This window comes from Bombina bombina, chromosome 3, assembly GCF_027579735.1.
Source record: "Bombina bombina isolate aBomBom1 chromosome 3, aBomBom1.pri, whole genome shotgun sequence".
NCBI lineage: Eukaryota > Metazoa > Chordata > Amphibia > Anura > Bombinatoridae > Bombina > Bombina bombina.
The window spans coordinates 394,901,826-394,924,492 of NC_069501.1; the positions used below are offsets into that span (position 1 = coordinate 394,901,826).

The 22,667-nt window shown below is 40.1% G+C and overlaps 1 protein-coding gene and 1 non-coding gene across 2 annotated transcripts in view; both read right to left on the bottom strand.

Moving 5' to 3' along the window:
* LOC128653336 (bile acid receptor) overlaps positions 1-22,667 on the bottom strand; it is a 162,422-nt gene that overhangs the window by 50,073 nt on the left and 89,682 nt on the right. The window contains exon 2 of the mRNA XM_053706555.1: positions 15,465-15,594. Within this exon, the coding sequence (XP_053562530.1) occupies positions 15,465-15,558 (94 nt within the window). The 5' untranslated portion in view covers positions 15,559-15,594. The remainder of the gene's footprint in view (positions 1-15,464; positions 15,595-22,667) is intronic.
* Positions 11,660-11,766, bottom strand: LOC128655167 (U6 spliceosomal RNA). Its single transcript, XR_008401711.1, has one exon. It is a non-coding gene; the product is annotated as a U6 spliceosomal RNA (small nuclear RNA).

Sequence of the window (22,667 nt, forward strand, 5' to 3'; positions counted from 1 at the left end):
ATTAACCCCTAATCTGCTGCCCCCAACGTCGCCGCCACTATATTAAAGTTATTAACCCCTAAACCTAAGTCTAACCCTAAACCTAACACCCCCTAACTTAAAAATAATTAAAAGAAATCGAAATAAAAATTCCTATCATTAACTAAATTATTCCTATTTAAAACTAAATACTTACCTATAAAATAAACCCTAAGGCCTAGATTTGGAGTTCGGCGGTAAAAGGGCTTTTAACGCTCCGCGGGTTTTTTTCTGGCCGCACCATAAATTTAACTCTGGTATCGAGAGTTCAAACAAATGCTGCGTTAGGCTCCAAAAAAGGAGCGTAGAGCATATTTACCGCAAATGCAACTCTCGATACCAGAGTTGCTTACGGACGCGGCCGGCATCAAAAACGTGCTCGTGCACGATTCTCCCATAGGAAACAATGGGGCAGTTTGAGCTGAAAAAAAACCTAACACCTGCAAAAAAGCAGCGTTCAGCTCTTAACGCAGCCCCATTGTTTCCTATGGGGAAACACTTCCTACGTCTGCACCTAACACTCTAACATGTACCCCGAGTCTAAACACCCCTAACCTTACACTTATTAACCCCTAATCTGCCGCCCCCGCTATCGCTGACCCCTGCATTACACTTTTAACCCCTAATCTGCCGCTCCGTAAACCGCCGCCACCTACGTTATACTTATGTACCCCTAATCTGCTGCCCCTAACACCGCCGACCCCTGTATTATATCTATTAACCCCTAACTTGCCCCCCACAACGTCGCCGCAAGCTAATTAAAATAATTAACCCCTAATCTTCCGACCGCAAATCGCCGCCACCTACGTTATCCCTATGTACCCCTAATCTGCTACCCCTAACATCGCCGACCCCTATGTTATATTTATTAACCCCTAATCTGCCCCCCTCAACGTCGCCGACACCTACCTACACTTATTAACCCCTAATCTGCCGAGCGGACCTGAGCGCTACTATAATAAAGTTATTAACCCCTAATCCGCCTCACTAACCCTATCATAAATAGTATTAACCCCTAATCTGCCCTCCCTAACATCGCCGACACCTACCTTCAATTATTAACCCCTAATCTGCCGACCGGAGCTCACCGCTATTCTAATAAATGTATTAACCCCTAAAGCTAAGTCTAACCCTAACACTAACACCCCCCTAAGTTAAATATAATTTTTATCTAACGAAATAAATTAACTCTTATTAAATAAATAATTCCTATTTAAAGCTAAATACTTACCTGTAAAATACATCCTAATATAGCTACAATATAAATTATAATTATATTATAGCTATTTTAGGATTAATATTTATTTTACAGGCAACTTTGTAATTATTTTAACCAGGTACAATAGCTATTAAATAGTTAAGAACTATTTAATAGTTACCTAGTTAAAATAATTACAAATTTACCTGTAAAATAAATCCTAACCTAAGATATAATTAAACCTAACACTACCCTATCAATAAAATAATTAAATAAACTACCTACAATTACCTACAATTAACCTAACACTACACTATCAATAAATTAATTAAACACAATTGCTACAAATAAATACAATTAAATAAACTATCTAAAGTACAAAAAATAAAAAAGAACTAAGTTACAGAAAATAATAAAATATTTACAAACATAAGAAAAATATTACAACAATTTTAAACTAATTACACCTACTCTAAGCCCCCTAATAAAATAACAAAGCCCCCCAAAATAAAAAATTCCCTACCCTATTCTAAAATACAAATATTACAAGCTCTTTTACCTTACCAGCCCTGAACAGGGCCCTTTGCGGGGCATGCCCCAAGAATTTCAGCTCTTTTGCCTGTAAAAAAAAACATACAATACCCCCCCCCCAACATTACAACCCACCACCCACATACCCCTAATCTAACCCAAACCCCCCTTAAATAAACCTAACACTAATCCCCTGAAGATCTTCCTACCTTGTCTTCACCATACCAGGTTCACCGATCCGTCCTGGCTCCAAGATCTTCATCCAACCCAAGCGGGGGTTGGCGATCCATAATCCGGTGCTCCAAAGTCTTCCTCCTATCCGGCAAGAAGAGGACATCCGGACCGGCAAACATCTTCTCCAAGCGGCATCTTCTATCTTCTTCCATCCGATGACGACCGGCTCCATCTTGAAGACCTCCAGCGCGGATCCATCCTCTTCTTCCGACGACTAGACGACGAATGACGGTTCCTTTAAGGGACGTCATCCAAGATGGCGTCCCTCGAATTCCGATTGGCTGATAGGATTCTATCAGCCAATCGGAATTAAGGTAGGAATTTTCTGATTGGCTGATGGAATCAGCCAATCAGAATATAGTTCAATCCGATTGGCTGATCCAATCAGCCAATCAGATTGAGCTCGCATTCTATTGGCTGTTCCGATCAGCCAATAGAATGCGAGCTCAATCTGATTGGCTGATTGGATCAGCCAATCGGATTGAACTATATTCTGATTGGCTGATTCCATCAGCCAATCAGAAAATTCCTACCTTAATTCCGATTGGCTGATAGAATCCTATCAGCCAATCGGAATTCGAGGGACGCCATCTTGGATGACGTCCCTTAAAGGAACCGTCATTCGTCGTCCAGTCGTCGGAAGAAGAGGATGGATCCGCGCTGGAGGTCTTCAAGATGGAGCCGGTCGTCATCGGATGGAAGAAGATAGAAGATGCCGCTTGGAGAAGATGTTTGCCGGTCCGGATGTCCTCTTCTTGCCGGATAGGAGGAAGACTTTGGAGCACCGGATTATGGATCGCCAACCCCCGCTTGGGTTGGATGAAGATCTTGGAGCCAGGACGGATCGGTGAACCTGGTATGGTGAAGACAAGGTAGGAAGATCTTCAGGGGATTAGTGTTAGGTTTATTTAAGGGGGGTTTGGGTTAGATTAGGGGTATGTGGGTGGTGGGTTGTAATGTTGGGGGGGGGGGTATTGTATGTTTTTTTTTTACAGGCAAAAGAGCTGAAATTCTTGGGGCATGCCCCGCAAAGGGCCCTGTTCAGGGCTGGTAAGGTAAAAGAGCTTGTAATATTTGTATTTTAGAATAGGGTAGGGAATTTTTTATTTTGGGGGGCTTTGTTATTTTATTAGGGGGCTTAGAGTAGGTGTAATTAGTTTAAAATTGTTGTAATATTTTTCTTATGTTTGTAAATATTTTATTATTTTCTGTAACTTAGTTCTTTTTTATTTTTTGTACTTTAGATAGTTTATTTAATTGTATTTATTTGTAGCAATTGTGTTTAATTAATTTATTGATAGTGTAGTGTTAGGTTAATTGTAGGTAATTGTAGGTAGTTTATTTAATTATTTTATTGATAGGGTAGTGTTAGGTTTAATTATATCTTAGGTTAGGATTTATTTTACAGGTAAATTTGTTATTATTTTAACTAGGTAACTATTAAATAGTTCTTAACTATTTAATAGCTATTGTACCTGGTTAAAATAATTACAAAGTTGCCTGTAAAATAAATATTAATCCTAAAATAGCTATAATATAATTATAATTTATATTGTAGCTATATTAGGATGTATTTTACAGGTAAGTATTTAGCTTTAAATAGGAATTATTTATTTAATAAGAGTTAATTTATTTCGTTAGATAAAAATTATATTTAACTTAGGGGGGTGTTAGTGTTAGGGTTAGACTTAGCTTTAGGGGTTAATACATTTATTAGAATAGCGGTGAGCTCCGGTCGGCAGATTAGGGGTTAATAATTGAAGTTAGGTGTCGGCGATGTTAGGGAGGGCAGATTAGGGGTTAATACCATTTATGATAGGGTTAGTGAGGCGGATTAGGGGTTAATAACTTTATTATAGTAGCGCTCAGGTCCGCTCGGCAGATTAGGGGTTAATAAGTGTAGGTAGGTGTCGGCGACGTTGAGGGGGGCAGATTAGGGGTTAATAAATATAACATAGGGGTCGGCGATGTTAGGGGTAGCAGATTAGGGGTACATAGGGATAACGTAGGTGGCGGCGATTTGCGGTCGGAAGATTAGGGGTTAATTATTTTAAGTAGCTTGCGGCGACGTTGTGGGGGGCAAGTTAGGGGTTAATAGATATAATACAGGGGTCGGCGGTGTTAGGGGCAGCAGATTAGGGGTACATAAGTATAACGTAGGTGGCGGTCGGCAGATTAGGGGTTAAAAATTTTAATCGAGTGGCGGCGATGTGGGGGGACCTCGGTTTAGGGGTACATAGGTAGTTTATGGGTGTTAGTGTACTTTAGGGTACAGTAGTTAAGAGCTTTATAAACCGGCGTTAGCCAGAAAGCTCTTAACTCCTGCTATTTTCAGGCGGCTGGAATCTTGTCGTTAGAGCTCTAACGCTCACTGCAGAAACGACTCTAAATACCGGCGTTAGAAAGATCCCATTGAAAAGATAGGCTACGCAAATGGCGTAGGGGGATCTGCGGTATGGAAAAGTCGCGGCTGAAAAGTGAGCGTTAGACCCTTTAATCACTGACTCCAAATACCAGCGGGCGGCCAAAACCAGCGTTAGGAGCCTCTAACGCTGGTTTTGACGGCTACCGCCGAACTCTAAATCTAGGCCTAAGATAGCTACAATATAACTAATAGTTACATTGTAGCTAGCTTAGGGTTTATTTTTATTTTACAGGCAAGTTTGTATTTATTTTAACTAGGTACAATAGTTATTAAATAGTTATTAACTATTTAATAACTACCTAGATAAAATAAATACAAAAGTACCTGTAAAATAAAACCTAACCTAAGTTACAATTACACCTAACACTACACTATAATTAAATTATTTGCATAAATCAAATACAATTAAATTAAATTATCTAAAGTACAAAAACAAACAAGCACTAAATTACAGAAAATAATAAACAAATTACAAGATTTTTAAACTAATTACACCTAATCTAATCCCCCTAACAAAATAAAAAAGCACCCCAAAATAAAAAAAGCCCTACCCTACACTAAATTACAAATAGCCCCTAAAAGGGCCTTTTGCAAGGCATTGCCCCAAAGTAATCAGCTCTTTTACCTGTAAAAAATATAAATTACAAATCCCCCCAACATTAAAACCCACCATCCACACAACCAACCCTACTCTAAAACCCACCCAATACCCCCTTAAAAAAACCTAACACTAACTCCTTGAAGATCACCTTACCGGGAGAAGTCTTCATCCTATCCGGGCCGAAGACCTCAACAAAGCCGGGAGAAACTTCATCCAAGCCGGGCGTCCTCCAGACGGGCAGAAGTCTTCATCCAGACAGCATCTTCTATCTTCATCCATCCGGCGCGGAGCGGGTCCATCTTCAAGACATCCGACACGGAGCATCCTCTTCATCCGACGGCTCTTCTGGAATGAAGGTTCCTTTAAATGACGTCATCCAAGATGGCGTCCCTTCAATTCTGATTGGCTGATAGAATTCTATCAGCCAATCGGAATTATGGTAGAAAAAATCCTATTGGCTAATGCAATCAGCCAATAGGATTGCTCCTCCAAAGCCGGAATACCCTGAGACATGAATGAATCGGGCAACAAGGTTGGTTGAAACCCATAATTCGCCATGAACGGGGATAACTTGGAGGAATCATTAATAGCACTATTACGAGCAAACTCTGCCCAAGGTAACAGTTCAGACCAATTATTGTGGTGATCTGAGACATAGCAACGGAGGAACTGTTCCAGAGCTTGATTAGACTGTTCCGCAGCCCAATTGGATTGAGGGTGATTTGCCGAGGAGAAGGAAAGCTGGATCCCCATTTGAGCACAAAAGGAACGCCAAAATCCGGAGACAAACTGGCTACCCCGGTCCGACACTATCTCCTTGGGTAACCCATGTAAACGGAGGACCTCCCAGGCAAAAATTGAAGCAAGCTCCTGAGCGGTAGGCAACTTCATCAAGGGAATGCAATGTGACATTTTAGAAAAACAGTCAACCACCATAAGGATAACAGGATTGCCATTGGAAACAGGGAGCTTGACAATGAAGTCCATGGAAAGATGTGTCCAAGGACGCTCACCATTAGCAATAGGTTGAAGAAGACCCACAGGAAGACGTTGAGGAGTCTTATTCTGTGCACTAACTGAGCAGGAGGCAAAATACGCAACAACATCAGAACAAAGACCTGGCCACCAGAATTGTCGAGTGACAGACCAAATCATTTGGTTCTTGCCTGGGTGGCCTGTGGCTTTAGGATAGTGGTAAGTGTGCAAAAGTTTAGTTCAAAGATTCTCAGGAACAAAACACTTACCACTAGGTTTCTCAGGAGGTGCATTGGTTTGTGCAGCCAGGATATCCTCCCCCAAGGGAGAAGTCAAATTAGTACATATGGTAGCTAAAATATGGTCAGGAGGTATAGCAGGAGTAGGTACAGACTCCTCCTTGGATAGAGGTGAAAATTGTCCAGAGAGGGCATCAGCCCTAACATTCTTACTACCAGGCAGGTAGGAGACCACATAATTAAACCAAGACAAAAATAGCGCCCATCTGGCCTGTCGGGGCGACAAACGTTTTGCTTCAGATAGATAAGTTAAATTCTTGTGGTCAGTAAGAATGAGCACTGGCACTCTAGTACCCTTGAGAAGATGCCTCAATTCCTTGAGTGCCAAAACACCAATTTCATAATTGCACTCCGCTGGAGACAATTACTTAGAGAAGAAACCACACGGATGCAAGGAACCGTCAGGCGTAGGAGGTTGAGACAAGAGGGCACCTACTCCAGTCTCAGATGCATTGACCTCAAGAACGAAAGGCAGGACAGGGTTAGGATGAGCCAGAACTGGAGCGGCAGCAAAGGCATTCTTAAGACTATCAAAGGCTTTAATGGCAGTAGGTGACCAATGGAGTGGATCATTCTCTTTACGGGTCATGTCTGTGATAGGTTTGACCAAGGAAGAAAAGCTTTTAATAAACTTTCTATAGTAATTGGCGAACCCCAAAAAACATTGAATAGACTGAAGACCAACGGGCGAGGCCACTGCAGAACTGCAGATAACTTGTCAGGATCCATGGAGAACCCTGCAACGGAGATAACATAACCTAGGAAGGTTACTTGAGTCTGATGGAACTCACATTTCTCGAGTTTACAAAACAGGCCATTCTCACGTAGTCTCTGAAGAACCAGTGTAACATCAGAACGATGAGCGTCAAGTGTGGGTGAGTGTATGAGGATGTCGTCTAAGTACACCACAACACACTGTTGCAACATATCTCGTAGGACATCATTAATAAACTCCTGGAAAACAGCAGGAGCATTACATAGGCCAAAGGGCATTACAAGATACTCATAATGCCCGCGAGTTCCGTAATGAGCGGAATAGGGTAAGCATTCTTAATGGTAAGACGATTAAGACCCCTATAATCAATGCATGGTCTTAACTCGCCACCCTTTTTCTTCACAAAGAAGAAGCCAGCCCCTGCAGGAGAGCAGGATTTGAGGATGATCCCCCATGACAGAGCATCAGCAGCATACTCCTCCATAGCACAATTCTCCGCAACAGACAGAGGGTAAACCCGGCCCCGAGGAGGAATGGCTCCGGGTTGCAGGTCTATGGCACAATCGTAAGACCGGTAAGGAGGCAACGTACTGGCACGCACCTTGTCAAAAACGTCTAGGAACTCTCGGTACTCCTCTGGCAATTGAGATACCGAAGAAGTGCACAAGACTTTAACTGGTTTCCAAAGACAAGTGGAAATATATTGCGGGGACCATGACAAAATTTCGGACCTACGCCAGTCGAGACTGGGATTGTGATTTTGGAGCCAGGGATAACCCAGAACAACTGTAAAATGTGGAGAGTTTATCACCTGGAACTAGAGGGTTTCAAAATGGAGAGCCCCAACAGCCATGGAGAACGGAGCAGTTTCGTGAGTAATGAGTGCGGGCTGAAGGGGCCTGCCATCAATGGCCTCAATAACAAGCAGAATGGACCAAGGCAAAACAGGAATGGAGTGCTTTGATACAAAAGCACTGTCAATGAAATAGCCTGCAGCACCGGAGTCAACAAGAGCCTGGGTGACTATGGAGGAGTCCACCCAGGAAAGGACAACCGTGACCAAAGGTTTCTACTTAAGCGGTTCAGGGGACAAGGATAAACCACCCAAGGTCTGCCCCCGACAGGACCTTAGGTGTGAGCGTTTCCCGGCCGTGTAGGACAAGACTTCAAAAGGTGACCCTGTAACCCACAATAGAGGCAGAGCCCCTCCCTCCTCCTAAAGGCCCTCTCCGCCACGGAGAGATGCATGAATCCCAACTGCATCGGCTCAGCAGTACCTGGTGCCTCGGGACCAGGAGGCATGGGAGGAGAGGGAGGCATGGGTGGGAATGACCATGTAGGAGACAACGGAACAGGAGGCTTCCACAAGCGCTCCTTGAAAGAGGGCCTCTCTCTGAGTCTGATGTCAATTAGGATCAAAAAAGACACCAATGCCTCAAGATCCTCTGGTAAATCTCTGGCAGCAACTTCGTCTTTAATCGCATCAGAGAGCCCATGAAAGAAGGCGGCAACAAGAGCTTCATTGTTCCAACCAACCTCTGCGGCAAGCGTACGGAACTCAATAGCATACTGAGCAACAGATCTTGTACCTTGCTGAATGGACATGAGTCGTTTAGCAGCAGAGGAGGAGAGAGCCGGAACATCAAATACCCTTAGAAAGGAGGCCACAAATTCCGGGTAATTTGAAATCACAGGTTTATTAGTCTCCCACAAGGGATTAGCCCAGGCAAGAGCTGTGTCAGAGAGTAATGAGATGAGAAATCCCACCTTAGCTTTGTCAGAGGGAAACCCTGAGGTGACATCTCAAAGTAAATGGCCACCTGGTTCAAAAACCCTCTGCATTGAATAGGATCGCCTCCATATCGCTGAGGTAGAGGTGCAGAACCGGACATGCTCCTGGTAGGACTAGGTGCAGCAGCGGAAACAGGAGCAGCCATAACTTGTGGGACACTTTGGTCCAAATGTGCAATGCGAGTCAGCAGGGTTTGCAGGGCTAGTGCAAATTGATCCAAGCGGTGATCCTGTTCATCCATCCTGGAAAAGATGGCAGGTAAAGGTGGATTATTAGCACCATCAGGATTCATGGCCTTTGCGTAATATCAGGGTGCCAGGAATCAGACTGAGACGAGAAGTGCAAAAATAATCACACCTTTATTAATAACAAAAAAATAATAAAAAGTCCACAAGTCAAATAACAAGCCAGGAGTCAAAACCAGAGCTGGTAGTCAGACGAGCTGAGTCAGGAGCCAAAGCGAATAGTCAGACAACCCGGAATCAGGAACAAGGAAAACAACAGAGTAAGGAACAAGCCAGGGATCAGGAACCAGGAAGGACATCAGACAGCCAGGTAATACACAGGAACTCTCACAAACAGGTCTGAGACAACGCAAAGGCAAAGCATACTGAACAGAGGCCCTTTAAATAATAAGTGATGACATCACAATTCTGAGACTGCATCCTGTCTCACACAGATGATGCACACCATTCTGGCCATAAAAGGAAGTGCAGGAAATGAGCAGCATCCCCCACAATGCACCATAGTCAGCAAGAGAGGTGAGTAAAGTTGGCAAACAAACATGGAAAATACCCTGTCCAATTGCGGCGACGTTGGGGGCGGCAGATTAGGGGTTAATAAATGTAGGTAGGTGTCGGCAATGTTAGAGACGGCAGATTAGGGGTTAATAATATTTAACTAATGTTTGCGAGGCGGGAGTGCGACGGTTTAGGGGTTAATATATTTATTATAGTGGCGGCGATGTCCGGTTCGGCAGATTAGGGGGTTAAAAAAAAGTTTTTTAGTGTTTGCGATGTGGGAGGGCCTCGGTTTAGGGGTTAATAGGTAGTTTATGGGTGTTTGTGTACTTTTTAGCACTTTAGTTAAGAGTTTTATGCTACAGCGTTGTAGTGTAAAACTCTTAACTACTGACTTTAAATTGCGGTACCAGTCTTGACAGGAGAAGGTCTACCGCTCACTTTTTGGCAGACTCATAATACCGGCGCTATGCAAGTCCCATTGAAAAAAGAGGATACGCAATTTATGTAAGTGTATTTGCGGTATTTCCAAGTCTGGCCAAAAAAGTGATCGGTGAGCCTGTAACTTCAAGACTCGTAATACCAGCGGGCGTTAAAAAGCAGCGTTAGGACCTCTTAACGCTGCTTTTTTAACCTAACGCACAACTCGTAATCTAGCCGAATATTTGTCAGAAATATACAGTTAAAAGCACCTTTCCCCAAAACAAAATATCATCTCAGGAGATATAGATACATTTATAAGAGGTTGACATAAAGAAGGGGGCACCATTGGAAACATCAATAAACCAATACAGTTAAAGAAACTTTCTCTACCAACTATGGCATTTCTACACTACAGACACTAAATTCAACGTGAAATGGCTGGAGTTTAGTAGCTAAATGCAGCTGTCACTTCTGATAGGTTTACCAGCTATGTTCTGCTCAGTAACTCCAATGCTTTTGACTCCTGAGCAGGGCATTTCCTATGTGTGTAACCCTTTTGTGTATATATATATATATATATATATATATATATGCTACATTACAAGTGGTGCGCTATTCACCCCTCCTACTCACGCACAAACACAGCTGAAAATAATTTTTTTAACGCAAGCAGTTAGCGCTCGTATTACAAGTTAAAATTAAATTGTTTGCATACGAGTGAAAACCTATTCTAACTAACTTTAGGACTTCCGATATTGTGACCGCGTTAACTTCTCCCCATAGGCTACAGTGCGTTTAAAAAAAAACTTGCGCTCTAACTAGACATTCCATAAAACCTACAGTGCTAAATCCAATGTAAGTTATAAAAATGTTACATTCAAAAGTTCTTCACATAGAAGAAAATGTTATTTTTATTTGTAAATATATCTTTATATATATATGATAATTTATTTGTAAAATATATATATCTATACTTATATATCTATATAAATATAAATATAGGTATTTTAATTCTGTGTTTCAAGATAGAGGGGCCAAATTATCAAGCTTGATGTCCCTGTTTCCACACGAGCCTTCAGGCTCGCCGGAAACAGCAGTTATGAAGAAGCGGTCTAAAGACCACTGCTCCATAACTGGTCCGCCTGCTCTGAGGCTGCGGACATCAATCTGCCCAATCCTATACGATCGGGCTATTTGACACCCCCTGCTAACGGCCGATTGGCTGTGAATCTGCAGGGGCGGCATTGCACAAGCAGTTCACAAGAACTGCTTGTGCAATGATAAATGCCGACAGTGTATGCTGTCGGCATTTATTGATGTGCGGCGGACATGATACACTACATCGTATCATGTCCGTCTGGACTTTAATAAATCGGCCCCATAATCTGTAAATGCCATTGAATTGGTTATTATTGCTTTAGACTTGAAAAAGGAAGGAATACTTCCAAAAGCTTGTCAGTCAATTTATAGATGCATAGTTAGTCCAATAAAAAGTATCATTGCTCAATGCAATACTCTTATTATTTTGTTTTATATATATATATATATATATATATATATATATATATATATATATATATATATATATATATATATATATACACTGTTGTACTAAGAACAAGTGAAGAACAACACATAAATACACATGTATACACATATGAGAATATATATATATATATAATATATATGTGCTCATACACATATTTAGACATATATGGAACGCTTCACAAATTTGCGTGTCATCCTTGCGCGGGGGCCATGCTAGTCTTCTCTGTTTAGTTCCAATTTTAGTATATGTGCTGCCGAAGCGAGCACTTGTGTTTGTCTTTATTACAATTGCGCATGCATCTGGGGGTGAGCTGGCATTATAATAATTATGCTAATGCTCATTATGCATAGCACATTGATTGGATATTTCCAATCCGAGCCTCTCCTGCTTTTTACTCAGGTGATCTGGAGCGCATGAAAAAAACTGAAAACCAAGGATTTCACAGTAAGGAATTTGTTTATTTAGACAACTAAGGTGTGAAACATTTTTATTCTTTATTAATTAGTTATATAACATAAACAATATTACATGTTCAAAACGTTGTAAGAAATAGATAGTTTACTGGTCCTTTAAAATGTAGTTGAACATATTTTAATACTGTACATGGAAAATTAAAGCTGTATTTTTTTTTTATTACCATAAACGTATCCCAGTCCGCTGCAGCAGTATATATATATATATATATATATATATATATATATATATATATATATATATATATATATATATATATATATATATAAGCTATGGGCCAGTAGAGAAGGCTATCTGTGTGTGCATGCAGTTTGCATCAGCTTGCTTGCTGGACATACGGGCATATGCATAATGCAATGATTGTAAATTAGCACAAATTGAAATAAAATTTACAGTTTCAATGTTATATTTATAAACATATTGACAATGTTTACAAAACATTCGATCAGTTTTGAGAATGTTGTTTCCTGTTTTATTTGTCCCTATATCCTCGTCCTGGCAAATATGTATCTATTCTCACAACAGTGAGAACTTAATGTGAGGAGGCTCTTAAATTATTTCTACAGAGCAAACTTTATACAAAAATGTGATACTTACCAGACCACACAGGCTATACATTATTTTGACCTGTCTTTAAAGTATGCATTTTCAGTGACACACATATTTCTAGTTATCTGCATGCGTTTCTTGGGAAATATATATCAATAACAAACTGATCCACATTATACAATATTAATAGTACACAACAATAAAAATTGAAACACAGTTTTCTGTGGTTAGTTTCACAGAAAATTGAATTCAAAAGAAAACTTCCATGTTTTTATTTAGTGGTGTGTTTAGTTTTTGTGCTGCCCTAGGCACTGGGAAATTTGCTGCCTTAAGGTCCCAAGTCCCAAAATATTTAGTTAATATTTTACACATAATTTTTTCTCACAAAGAAAACAGAGAGGACAGAGATACATGCAGTCATACATCCCATAATAGAAAAACAGGTATCATTTATTTATAATAAGATTAACAGGTTCAACATTTAAAAAGCATAAAAGTTGAAAGGCATCATGCTATGGAACTGCTCGTTACAATGTGCTGACACCCTTAAAGGGATAGTCTAGTCATTAAACTTTCATGATTCAGATAGGGCATGGAATTTTAAACAACTTTCCAGTTTACTTTTATTATCACATTTGCTTTGTTCTCTTGGTATCCTTTGTTGAAAGCTAAATCTAGGGGCTCATACGCTAATTTATAAGCATTTGAAGGCCGCCTCTTATCTCAGTGTATTTTTACAGTTTTTCACAGTCAGATGGTGCTAGTTCATGTGTGTCATATAGATAACATATATATATATATATATATATACACACAAACACATACTCTGTGCACCCACGTTCAAACACACTTTCTGCTCAATATTATAACATAAGATCTTTTTAGCACTTTAATTTGCAAATAATCTCTCAAACCCTTCCCTTTAAAAAGAAATATATAGGATATGCATTACAGGAGAAAAATTCCTCATTATCTTTTTTGTTCAATGGACATGGTATCCAGATGTTGAATCGTTTTAAAGTGATGCAGCATGTCTGTTGAAAGCTGCCAAGAAAATATTACCTGAACATCTCTATATAAAAAAGTTTCTTAATAGCCACATCCCATTATAAAGGGACTTAGTATCCAATCAGAATGCTTGTCCCAGGACATGCAAGTAAGCATGCATCTAGTATGTTCAGGCACAGTCACTTTTCTTCAGTTTAAGGAAGTTTACTATGGTGAAATCTTTACTTTCAAATGATTTAGCAAATGGGTAACATGCCCCTTTAAATTACTTAGGTTTACCACTGTATGTTTAATTGTGCTAGTTCTACTCTGTAAGTCAGGGAGTCCCAGGTCCAGCCCTCCAAAGGTTTTTGTGTGACCCTCAGCACCACTCAGCAAAAAACAGACATCAATAATTTATTATCAAAAAAGCAGCCCTGCAATGTTAGGTAATTAAGCATGTGCCTTTATTTCAAATTTGTATATGTAGTTTATACAGGTAAATTAGATTTGTTAGTAGTAACTAATTTTCTACGTAACATTTTACAAAAAAATTGATTATAATCTTTTTGTATTTTGAGGAGTAATCTTTACATACTGTAAGTGTAAGTATATTGTAATGTTGACATTTTATTATGGCTTCAGGAGAAAGAAAGAAAGATACACAGAAATTTAAAAAGTGGATTAATAGAGTAGCTAGGAATGTTACTAAGCTTGTAAGCTTGAATAATGAGTTTAAAGTGATTGTAAACTTTAGCAAATTAAAGCCCAGTATCAAAAAATAATCTTAAAAACAGGGGCAATTAATTCATTAAAGGGACACTAAACCCAATTTTTTTCTTTTATGATTCAGATAGAGCAGGCAATTTTAAACAACTTTCTAATTTACTCCTATTATCAATTTTTCTTTGTTCTCTTGCTATCTTTTTTTAAAAAGTAGGAATTTAAATCTTAAAATCCCACCCATTTTTGGTTGAGAACCTGGGTTATGCTTGCCTATTGGTTTGCTATATGTAGCCTCCAATAAGCAAACACTATCCAGGGTGCTGAACCTAAAATGGGCTGGCTCCTAAGCTTTAAATTCCTGCTTTTTAAATGAAGATAGCAAGAGAACGAAGAAAAATTGATAGTAGGAGTAAATTAGAAAGTTGCTTAAAATTGCATGCTCTATCTGAATCATTAAAGGGACACTGAACCCAATTTTTTGTCTTTCGTGATTCAGATGGAGCATGAAATTTTAAGCAACTTTCTAATTTACTCCTATTATCATTTTTTCTTCATTCTCTTGCTATCTTTTTTTGAAAAAGTAGGTATCTAAGCTTTTTTTTATTCAGAACTTTGGACAGCACTTTTTTTTGGTGGATAAATGTATCCACCAATCAGCAAGGACAACCCAGGTTGTTCAGCAAAAATGGGCCGGCATCTAAACTTACATTCTTGCATTTCAAATAAAGATACCAAGAGAATAAAGAAAATTTGATAATAGGAGTAATATAGAAAGTTGCTTAAAATGTCATGCTCTATCTGAATCACGAAAGAAAATATTTGGGTTCAGTGTCAATTTAAAGACACACTTTGGGTTTAGTATCCCTTTAAAGTTTACAAATATGCTTATTTAAAAAAAAATACTTCCCATTGCATTATGGTAAACATAATGCTGATCCTCCGCCCGCATCTCCTGCTTTCTTTAGCATATGGATGATGAATACCGCTTCCTCCAATGGTTGCGTGCCCCACGAGTTGGACACCAAAGGGGGCACGCAACAATTGGAGGAAGCCAGGTTCGTCATCCATACAATCACTTTAACAAACGTAATAACAATAATAAACAAATCTAATAATAAAATATCAGACTTAATTTATGTTTCCATATTTTTCCCACATAATACTTTTTAAAGGTTATCTTAAACATCATAATGAAAATATAAAGGAAATAAGTAAATACACAACTCACCGTAGTATGGTAATGATTCTGCAATACAGTATGCATCAGAGACTGTTACATAGCTGTTTGCCATGGTCTGTTCCAAAGCTTCCCACTGTCTCATCAACCCCAATTAACCACAGTCTACTCCAGAGAAATTCTAAAAAACAAAACAAAATTATTAGTGTAAATTGGAAAAGAAAATAGTTCTGAACAGTGCAAAGAGCTTTTCATGTATATCTTACTTTTATGTTTCGCAATTGCAACATTATGAAATATGAATATTGTGATCTCAAATGTGCGATCTCAATATAGTATAAATATGAATATTGTGATCTCAAATGCGCGTTCTCAATATAGTGTAAATATGAATATTGTGATCTCAAATGCGTGTTTTCAATACAGTGTAAATATGAATATTGTGATCTCACATGCGCGTTCTCAATATAGTATAAATATGAACATTGTGATCTCAAATGCGCGTTCTCAATATAGTGTAAATATGAATATTGTGACCTCAAATGCGTGTTTTCAATACAGTGTAAATATGAATATTGTGATCTCAAATGCGCGTTCTCAATATAGTATAAATATGAATATTGTGATCTCAAATGCGCGTTCTCAATATAGTGTAAATATGAATATTATGATCTCAAATGCGCGTTCTCAATATAGTGTAAATATGAATATTGTGATCTCAAATGTGCGATCTCAATATAGTATAAATATGAATATTGTGATCTCAAATGCGCGTTCTCAATATAGTGTAAATATGAATATTGTGATCTCAAATGCGTGTTTTCAATACAGTGTAAATATGAATATTGTGATCTCACATGCGCGTTCTCAATATAGTATAAATATGAACATTGTGATCTCAAATGCGCGTTCTCAATATAGTGTAAATATGAATATTGTGACCTCAAATGCGTGTTTTCAATACAGTGTAAATATGAATATTGTGATCTCAAATGCGCGTTCTCAATATAGTATAAATATGAATATTGTGATCTCAAATGCGCGTTCTCAATATAGTGTAAATATGAATATTATGATCTCAAATGCGCGTTCTCAATATAGTGTAAATATGAATATTGTGATCTCAAATGCGCGTTTTCAATACAGTGTAAATATGAATATTGTGATCTCAAATGCGCGTTCTCAATATAGTGTAAATATGAATATTGTGATCTCAAATGCGCATTTTCAATACAGTGTAAATATGAATATTGTGATCTCAAATGCGCGTTCTCAATATAGTATAAATATGAATATTGTGATCTCAAATGCGCGTTCTCAATATAGTGTAAATATGAATATTGTGATCTCAAATGTGCGTTCTCAATATAGTGTAAATATGAATATTGTGATCTCAAATGCGCGTTCTCAATATAGTGTAAATATGAATATTATGATCTCAAATGCGCGTTCTCAATATAGTGTAAATATGAATATTGTGATCTCAAATGCGCGTTCTCAATATAGTGTAAATATGAATATTATGATCTCAAATGCGCGTTCTCAATATAGTGTAAATATGAATATTGTGATCTCAAATGCGCGTTCTCAATATAGTGTAAATATGAATATTGTGATCTCAAATGCGCGTTCTCAATACAGTGTAAATATGAATATTGTGATCTCAAATGCGCGTTCTCAATACAGTGTAAATATGAATATTGTGATCTCAAATGCGTGTTTTCAATACAGTGTAAATATGAATATTGTGATCTCAAATGCGCGTTCTCAATATAGTATAAATATGAATATTGTGATCTCAAATGCGCGTTCTCAATATAGTGTAAATATGAATGTTGTGATCTCAAATGCGCGTTCTCAATATAGTGTAAATATGAATATTGTGATCTCAAATGCGCGTTCTCAATATAGTGTAAATATGAATATTATGATCTCAAATGCGCGTTCTCAATATAGTGTAAATATGAATATTGTGATCTCAAATGCGCGTTCTCAATACAGTGTAAATATGAATATTGTGATCTCAAATGCGCGTTCTCAATACAGTGTAAATATGAATATTGTGATCTCAAATGCGCGTTCTCAATATAGTATAAATATGAATATTGTGATCTCAAATGTGTGTTTTCAATACAGTGTAAATATGAATATTGTGATCTCAAATGCGCGTTCTCAATATAGTATAAATATGAATATTGTGATCTCAAATGCGCGTTCTCAATATAGTGTAAATATGAATATTATGATCTCAAATGCGCGTTCTCAATATAGTATAAATATGAATATTGTGATCTCAAATGCGCGTTCTCAATATAGTGTAAATATGAATATTATGATCTCAAATGCGCGTTCTCAATATAGTGTAAATATGAATATTGTGATCTCAAATGTGCGTTCTCAATATAGTGTAAATATGAATATTGTGATCTCAAATGCGCGTTCTCAATACAGTGTAAATATGAATATTGTGAATGCGCAATAGCAATCTTAAAATAAGTAAAAACCCACACCTAAGGGCACAATAGAAGATTAGTACAATCACGCTTACAGTTTACATACATATTCTAACATTGTACAATACAATACCCAGCTCCTATAGTTTTAATGGGAATTTTGTTGTTGTCTTTATTTGTATTTATTTACAAAGTCAATTGCTGACATGGTGAATATATAGGCATCCCCCCCCCCACCTACATTGCAGCTCAGTGGCAATGTCGGCAGACTTTTGCTGATTATATCCTTACTAGTACTAAAGCCCGTGTACACAGGCCATTTTTTGCAGTACAGCGGTCCCACCCCTTGCTCTCTCCCCCCTCCCTTTTGCTCTCTCTTCCCCCCTCTCTTTTGCTTTCTCTCCCCCCTCTCTTTTGCTTTCTCTCCCCCCTCTCCTTTGCTCTCTCTCCCCCCTCTCCTTTGCTCTCTCTCTCCCCTCTTTTGCTCTCTCTCTCCCCTCTTTTGCTCTCTCTCTCCCCTCTTTGGCTCTCTCCCTTCTTTGGCTCTCTCCCTCCTTTCTTTTGCTCTCTCTCCCCCCTCTTTTGTTCTCTCCCCCCTCTTTGGCTCTCCTCCCCCCTCTTTGGCTCTCTCCCCTCTTTGGCTCTCTCCCCTCTTTGGCTCTCTCCCCTCTTTTGCTCTCTCTCCTCTTTGGCTCTCTCCCCCCCTCTTTGGCTCTCTCCCACCCCTTTGGCTCTCTCCCCCCCCCTTTGGCTCTCTCCCCCCCTTTGGCTCTCCCCCCCCCCTCTTTGGCTCTCTCCCCCCCCCCCTTTGGCTCTCTCCCCTCTTTTGCTCTCTCTCCTCTTTGGCTCTCTCCCCCCCCTCTTTGGCTCTCTCCCCCCCTCCCTTTGGCTCTCTCCCCCCCCCTTTGGCTCTCTCCCCCCCCCTTTGGCTCTCTCCCCCCCTTTGGCTCTCTCCCCCCCCTCTTTGGCTCTCTCCCCTCTTTTGCTCTCTCTCCTCTTTGGCTCTCTTTCCTCTTTGGCTCTCTCTCTCCCCCCCTCTTTGGCTCTCCCCTCCCCTTTGCTCTTTCTCTCCCCTCTTTGGCTCTCTCCCCCCCCTCTTTGGCTCTGCCCCCCCCCCTCTTTGGCTCTGCCCCCCCTCTTTGGCTCTGCCCCCCCCCCCTCTTTGGCTCTCCCCCCCCTCTTTGGCTCTGCCCCCCCCCTCTTTGGCTCTGCCCCCCCCCCTCTTTGGCTCTCTCTCCCCCCTCTTTGGCTCTCTCCCCTCTTTTGCTCTCCTCTTTGGCTCTCTTTCCTCTTTGGCTCTCTCTCTCCCCCCTCTTTGGCTCTCCCCCCTTTAGCTCTCTCCCCCCCCTTTGGCTCTCTCCCCCCCCTTTGGCTCTCTCCCCCCCTCTTTGGCTCTCGCCCCCTCTTTGGCTCTCCTCCCCCCTCTTTGGCTCTCTCTCCCCCCTCTTTGGCTCTCTCTCCCCCCTCTTTGGCTCTCTCTCCTTTTTGGCTCTTTTTCCTCTCTGGCTCTCCCCCCCTTCTCTTTGGCTCCCCCCCCCCTTCTTTTTGGCTCTCCCCCCTTCTCTTTGGCTCTCTCCCCCCCTTCTCTTTGGCTCTCCCCCCCTTCTCTTTGGCTCTCCCCCCCCTTCTCTTTGGCTCTCCCCCCCTTCTCTTTGGCTCTCCCCCCTTCTCTTTGGCTCCCCCCCCCCTTCTCTTTGGCTCTCCCCCCTTCTCTTTGGCTCTCCCCCCCTTCTCTTTGGCTCTCTCTCCCCCCCCTCTCCTGCTCCCTCTCTGGCTCTGTCTTGAAGTCTTCACATCGCGGGACCCCGCCCGGCCACGCCCCATCGTGGCGGCACCCGCCAGGCCACACCCATCGCGACGCCCGGCCACGCCCCCATCACAACGCTCCCGTCGGCCACAAACAGCTGTGAGGTCTGGGGAGCGCGTGGCCGCTTCTCATGCAGCACACCTCACAGCTGTTGAGTAGCTCGCGCTCCATATCTCTTGCCACAGGCTGTTTCAATCAGCTTACCTCGCGCTTCCCAGACCTCACAGCTGTTTGTGTACCTCGCGCTCCCTACTCTATGCTGTGTATCTCGCGCTCCCTATCTCAAGGCCAAGTGTTTGTCTCTACTGCGCATGATGGCTTCAGACAAACACTTGGCCTTTTATAATATAGGATGGGAGACACATCGCCACTCATCAGAGAGCCTGCACTTGATACAAAGTTTACTGCTGTATTGGGCGTGTACAGTGTGCTCCTCTACTGTACGGGCGGTGCCTAGGGCAAGTGGTCAGATGAATGGCCATACCTACACTAAAATAGTCCCACCAAAATAGCTGGGGAAAAGATGACAATCCTAGTCTCAACCCTGCCCTCAAGGACACACTACAAATTCCCATTTGTGGATATTATTTTGTAGGTACAAGTGGATTAAACAAAATGACAGATGCCTTATTTAAAGAGATATGAAACCCAAAATGTTTCTTTTATGATTCAGATAGAACATTTGATTCTGAACAACTTTCTAATGTACTTCTACAGTATTATCAATTTTTCATTGTTCTCTTGGTATCTAATGTTGAAAGGCAGGGACATAAGCTTAGGAGCCTGCCCGTTTTTGGAGGACTATATGGCAGGAGTTTTACAAGAATGTTATTCATTGGCAAGAGCACTAGAGGGCAGCACTATTTCCTGCCATGTAGTGCTCTAGATGCCTACCTATGCATCTCTTCAACAAAGAATATAATGGGAACAAAGCAAATTTTATAATAAAAGTAAATGGCAAATTTTTACAAAATCATATACTCTGTCTGAAGCACACAATACATTGGGGCCCATTTATCAAAGGGCTTGCAGACCTGATCCGACACTGCGGATCAGGTCCGCAAGACCTCGCTAAATGCGGAGAGCAATACGCTCTCCGCATTTAACATTGCACCAGCAGCTCTTGTGAGCTGCTGGTGCAATGTTAAATGCGGAGAGTGTATTGCAACGCCGCCCCCTGCTGACTCACGGCCAATCGGCCGCCAGCAGGGAGGTGTCAATCAACCCGATCGTATTTGCTCTGAGCAGGCGGACAGGGTTATGGAGCAGCGGTAAATGGGCCTGTATATGTGGGTTTTATATCCCTTTAATCACGGCTTATGGAAAACGTATCCCCGAATCCTGTCCTGTTTCTGTATATCTCAGGGGCAGGTTTGGGCCAATTCTTTTAATAAATCATGTTAAACAATCAGTAATAACATTTACCAAGGAAAACAACAAATGATCAAAATATAGAAAACATGTACAAGATGATAACTATAGGCTGTGACAATGTTATGAATTACATTTGACATGAACTAATGGTAAAGTTTTGTTTAAATAAATAAATAAAGGCACTTTAAATGCCAAAATCTCTGTCATGAGTAAGAAACACACTAGTTAAACAGTAAAAATATTTTGCATGAAAATTGTTATGTTAAAGCTGTTTAATTTCATTCTGAAACTAACAGGAAATACATATTTCTTTGCACAGTTGGTTTGTGGGATAAAATCCCATTGGCTGATAAGGTTAGTTTAGAAAGCTTCCAGCTCAAGAACATTAAAAAAAACAAAAACAACTTTATAGATGCAACACAGACAAATAAAATGTTTAATTAGAATTACATAAACTTTTAACAGATCACAAAGCAACTGCCTAAGTGAAACTTGCTTTTGCAAACTCAAATATTCAATTTTGTTTCAACAATAAAAAGAGGTTATAGCTAATTCATTCCAGTGGCAGGACAGATCGTTTTAACAGAACAATTTGTTTTAAATATTGATTCTGCATAATCAATGATAAAAATCAATTTAAAATCAATAACAAGCGATATCACATTAAAAGGATATGAAACCCATTTTTGTTTCATGATTCTGATAGAACATACAATTTTAAAATTTTCCAATGTACTTCTATTATCAAATTTCATTTGTTCTTTTGATGTACTTTGTTAAAAAGCAGGAAGGTAGGCTCAAGGGCTAGATTTATAAAAGCCATTCTCCTTTAATCCCGTCCAAAATAGCGCATACGACCTGATTGTCATATTCATCACAGCACTCTGTGCCTATAATTGCGCAAATCTGAAAGAAACTTTTTCGCACTCAGCTTGCATTCGCCTAGGCGCACAGGCGTGCTCCCGAGTGCAATAATATACATTAGTAATAGACGTAATTTAACAGCCCGACCTACAAATACGCCCAGTTTCTTATTTATCATTGCTTTGCACCGATAGGGAACTGCAATTTCGGCTTCAATTGCGTGTTGTATATTTCGCCATACAGACTGAGGCGAACACCATTATAATACATGCTTTTACATCTTGTGATGCAGTACTTTCTTCTTTTAACTAATTTTTCAAAGGATCAGCGCCAAGAAGAGACTGTTATTGCCAGAAATTTGCGCTTCCATTGGCGCATATGGGTACCAACAGTTTTATATATCAATATATCGATATATTTATTTTTGCGATCTTAAATTATCAACATATGGCAAAAACAGCACAGAAACATTATATAATATAAATATAAGCTAAATATTAACTTAAAAAACGTTTTTTTTAATAACCAAAACATGGCGGCGTAAATATTTATAGGGATGTACTGTGATAAATAGGGAGTAAATGCTGTTTCTGACAGGCGAAATTTATCATTATTACGCCCCAGCTCGCGTGCGCAAAATTACGTCTATTTTTTTTATAAATTCAGGCGCACATGTGTGCTTCTCTGGAGGCGAGCTGGGGCGCAGTTACAGGCGAGGCACATACAGAGTTCGCCTAGCCATTGATATATCTAGCC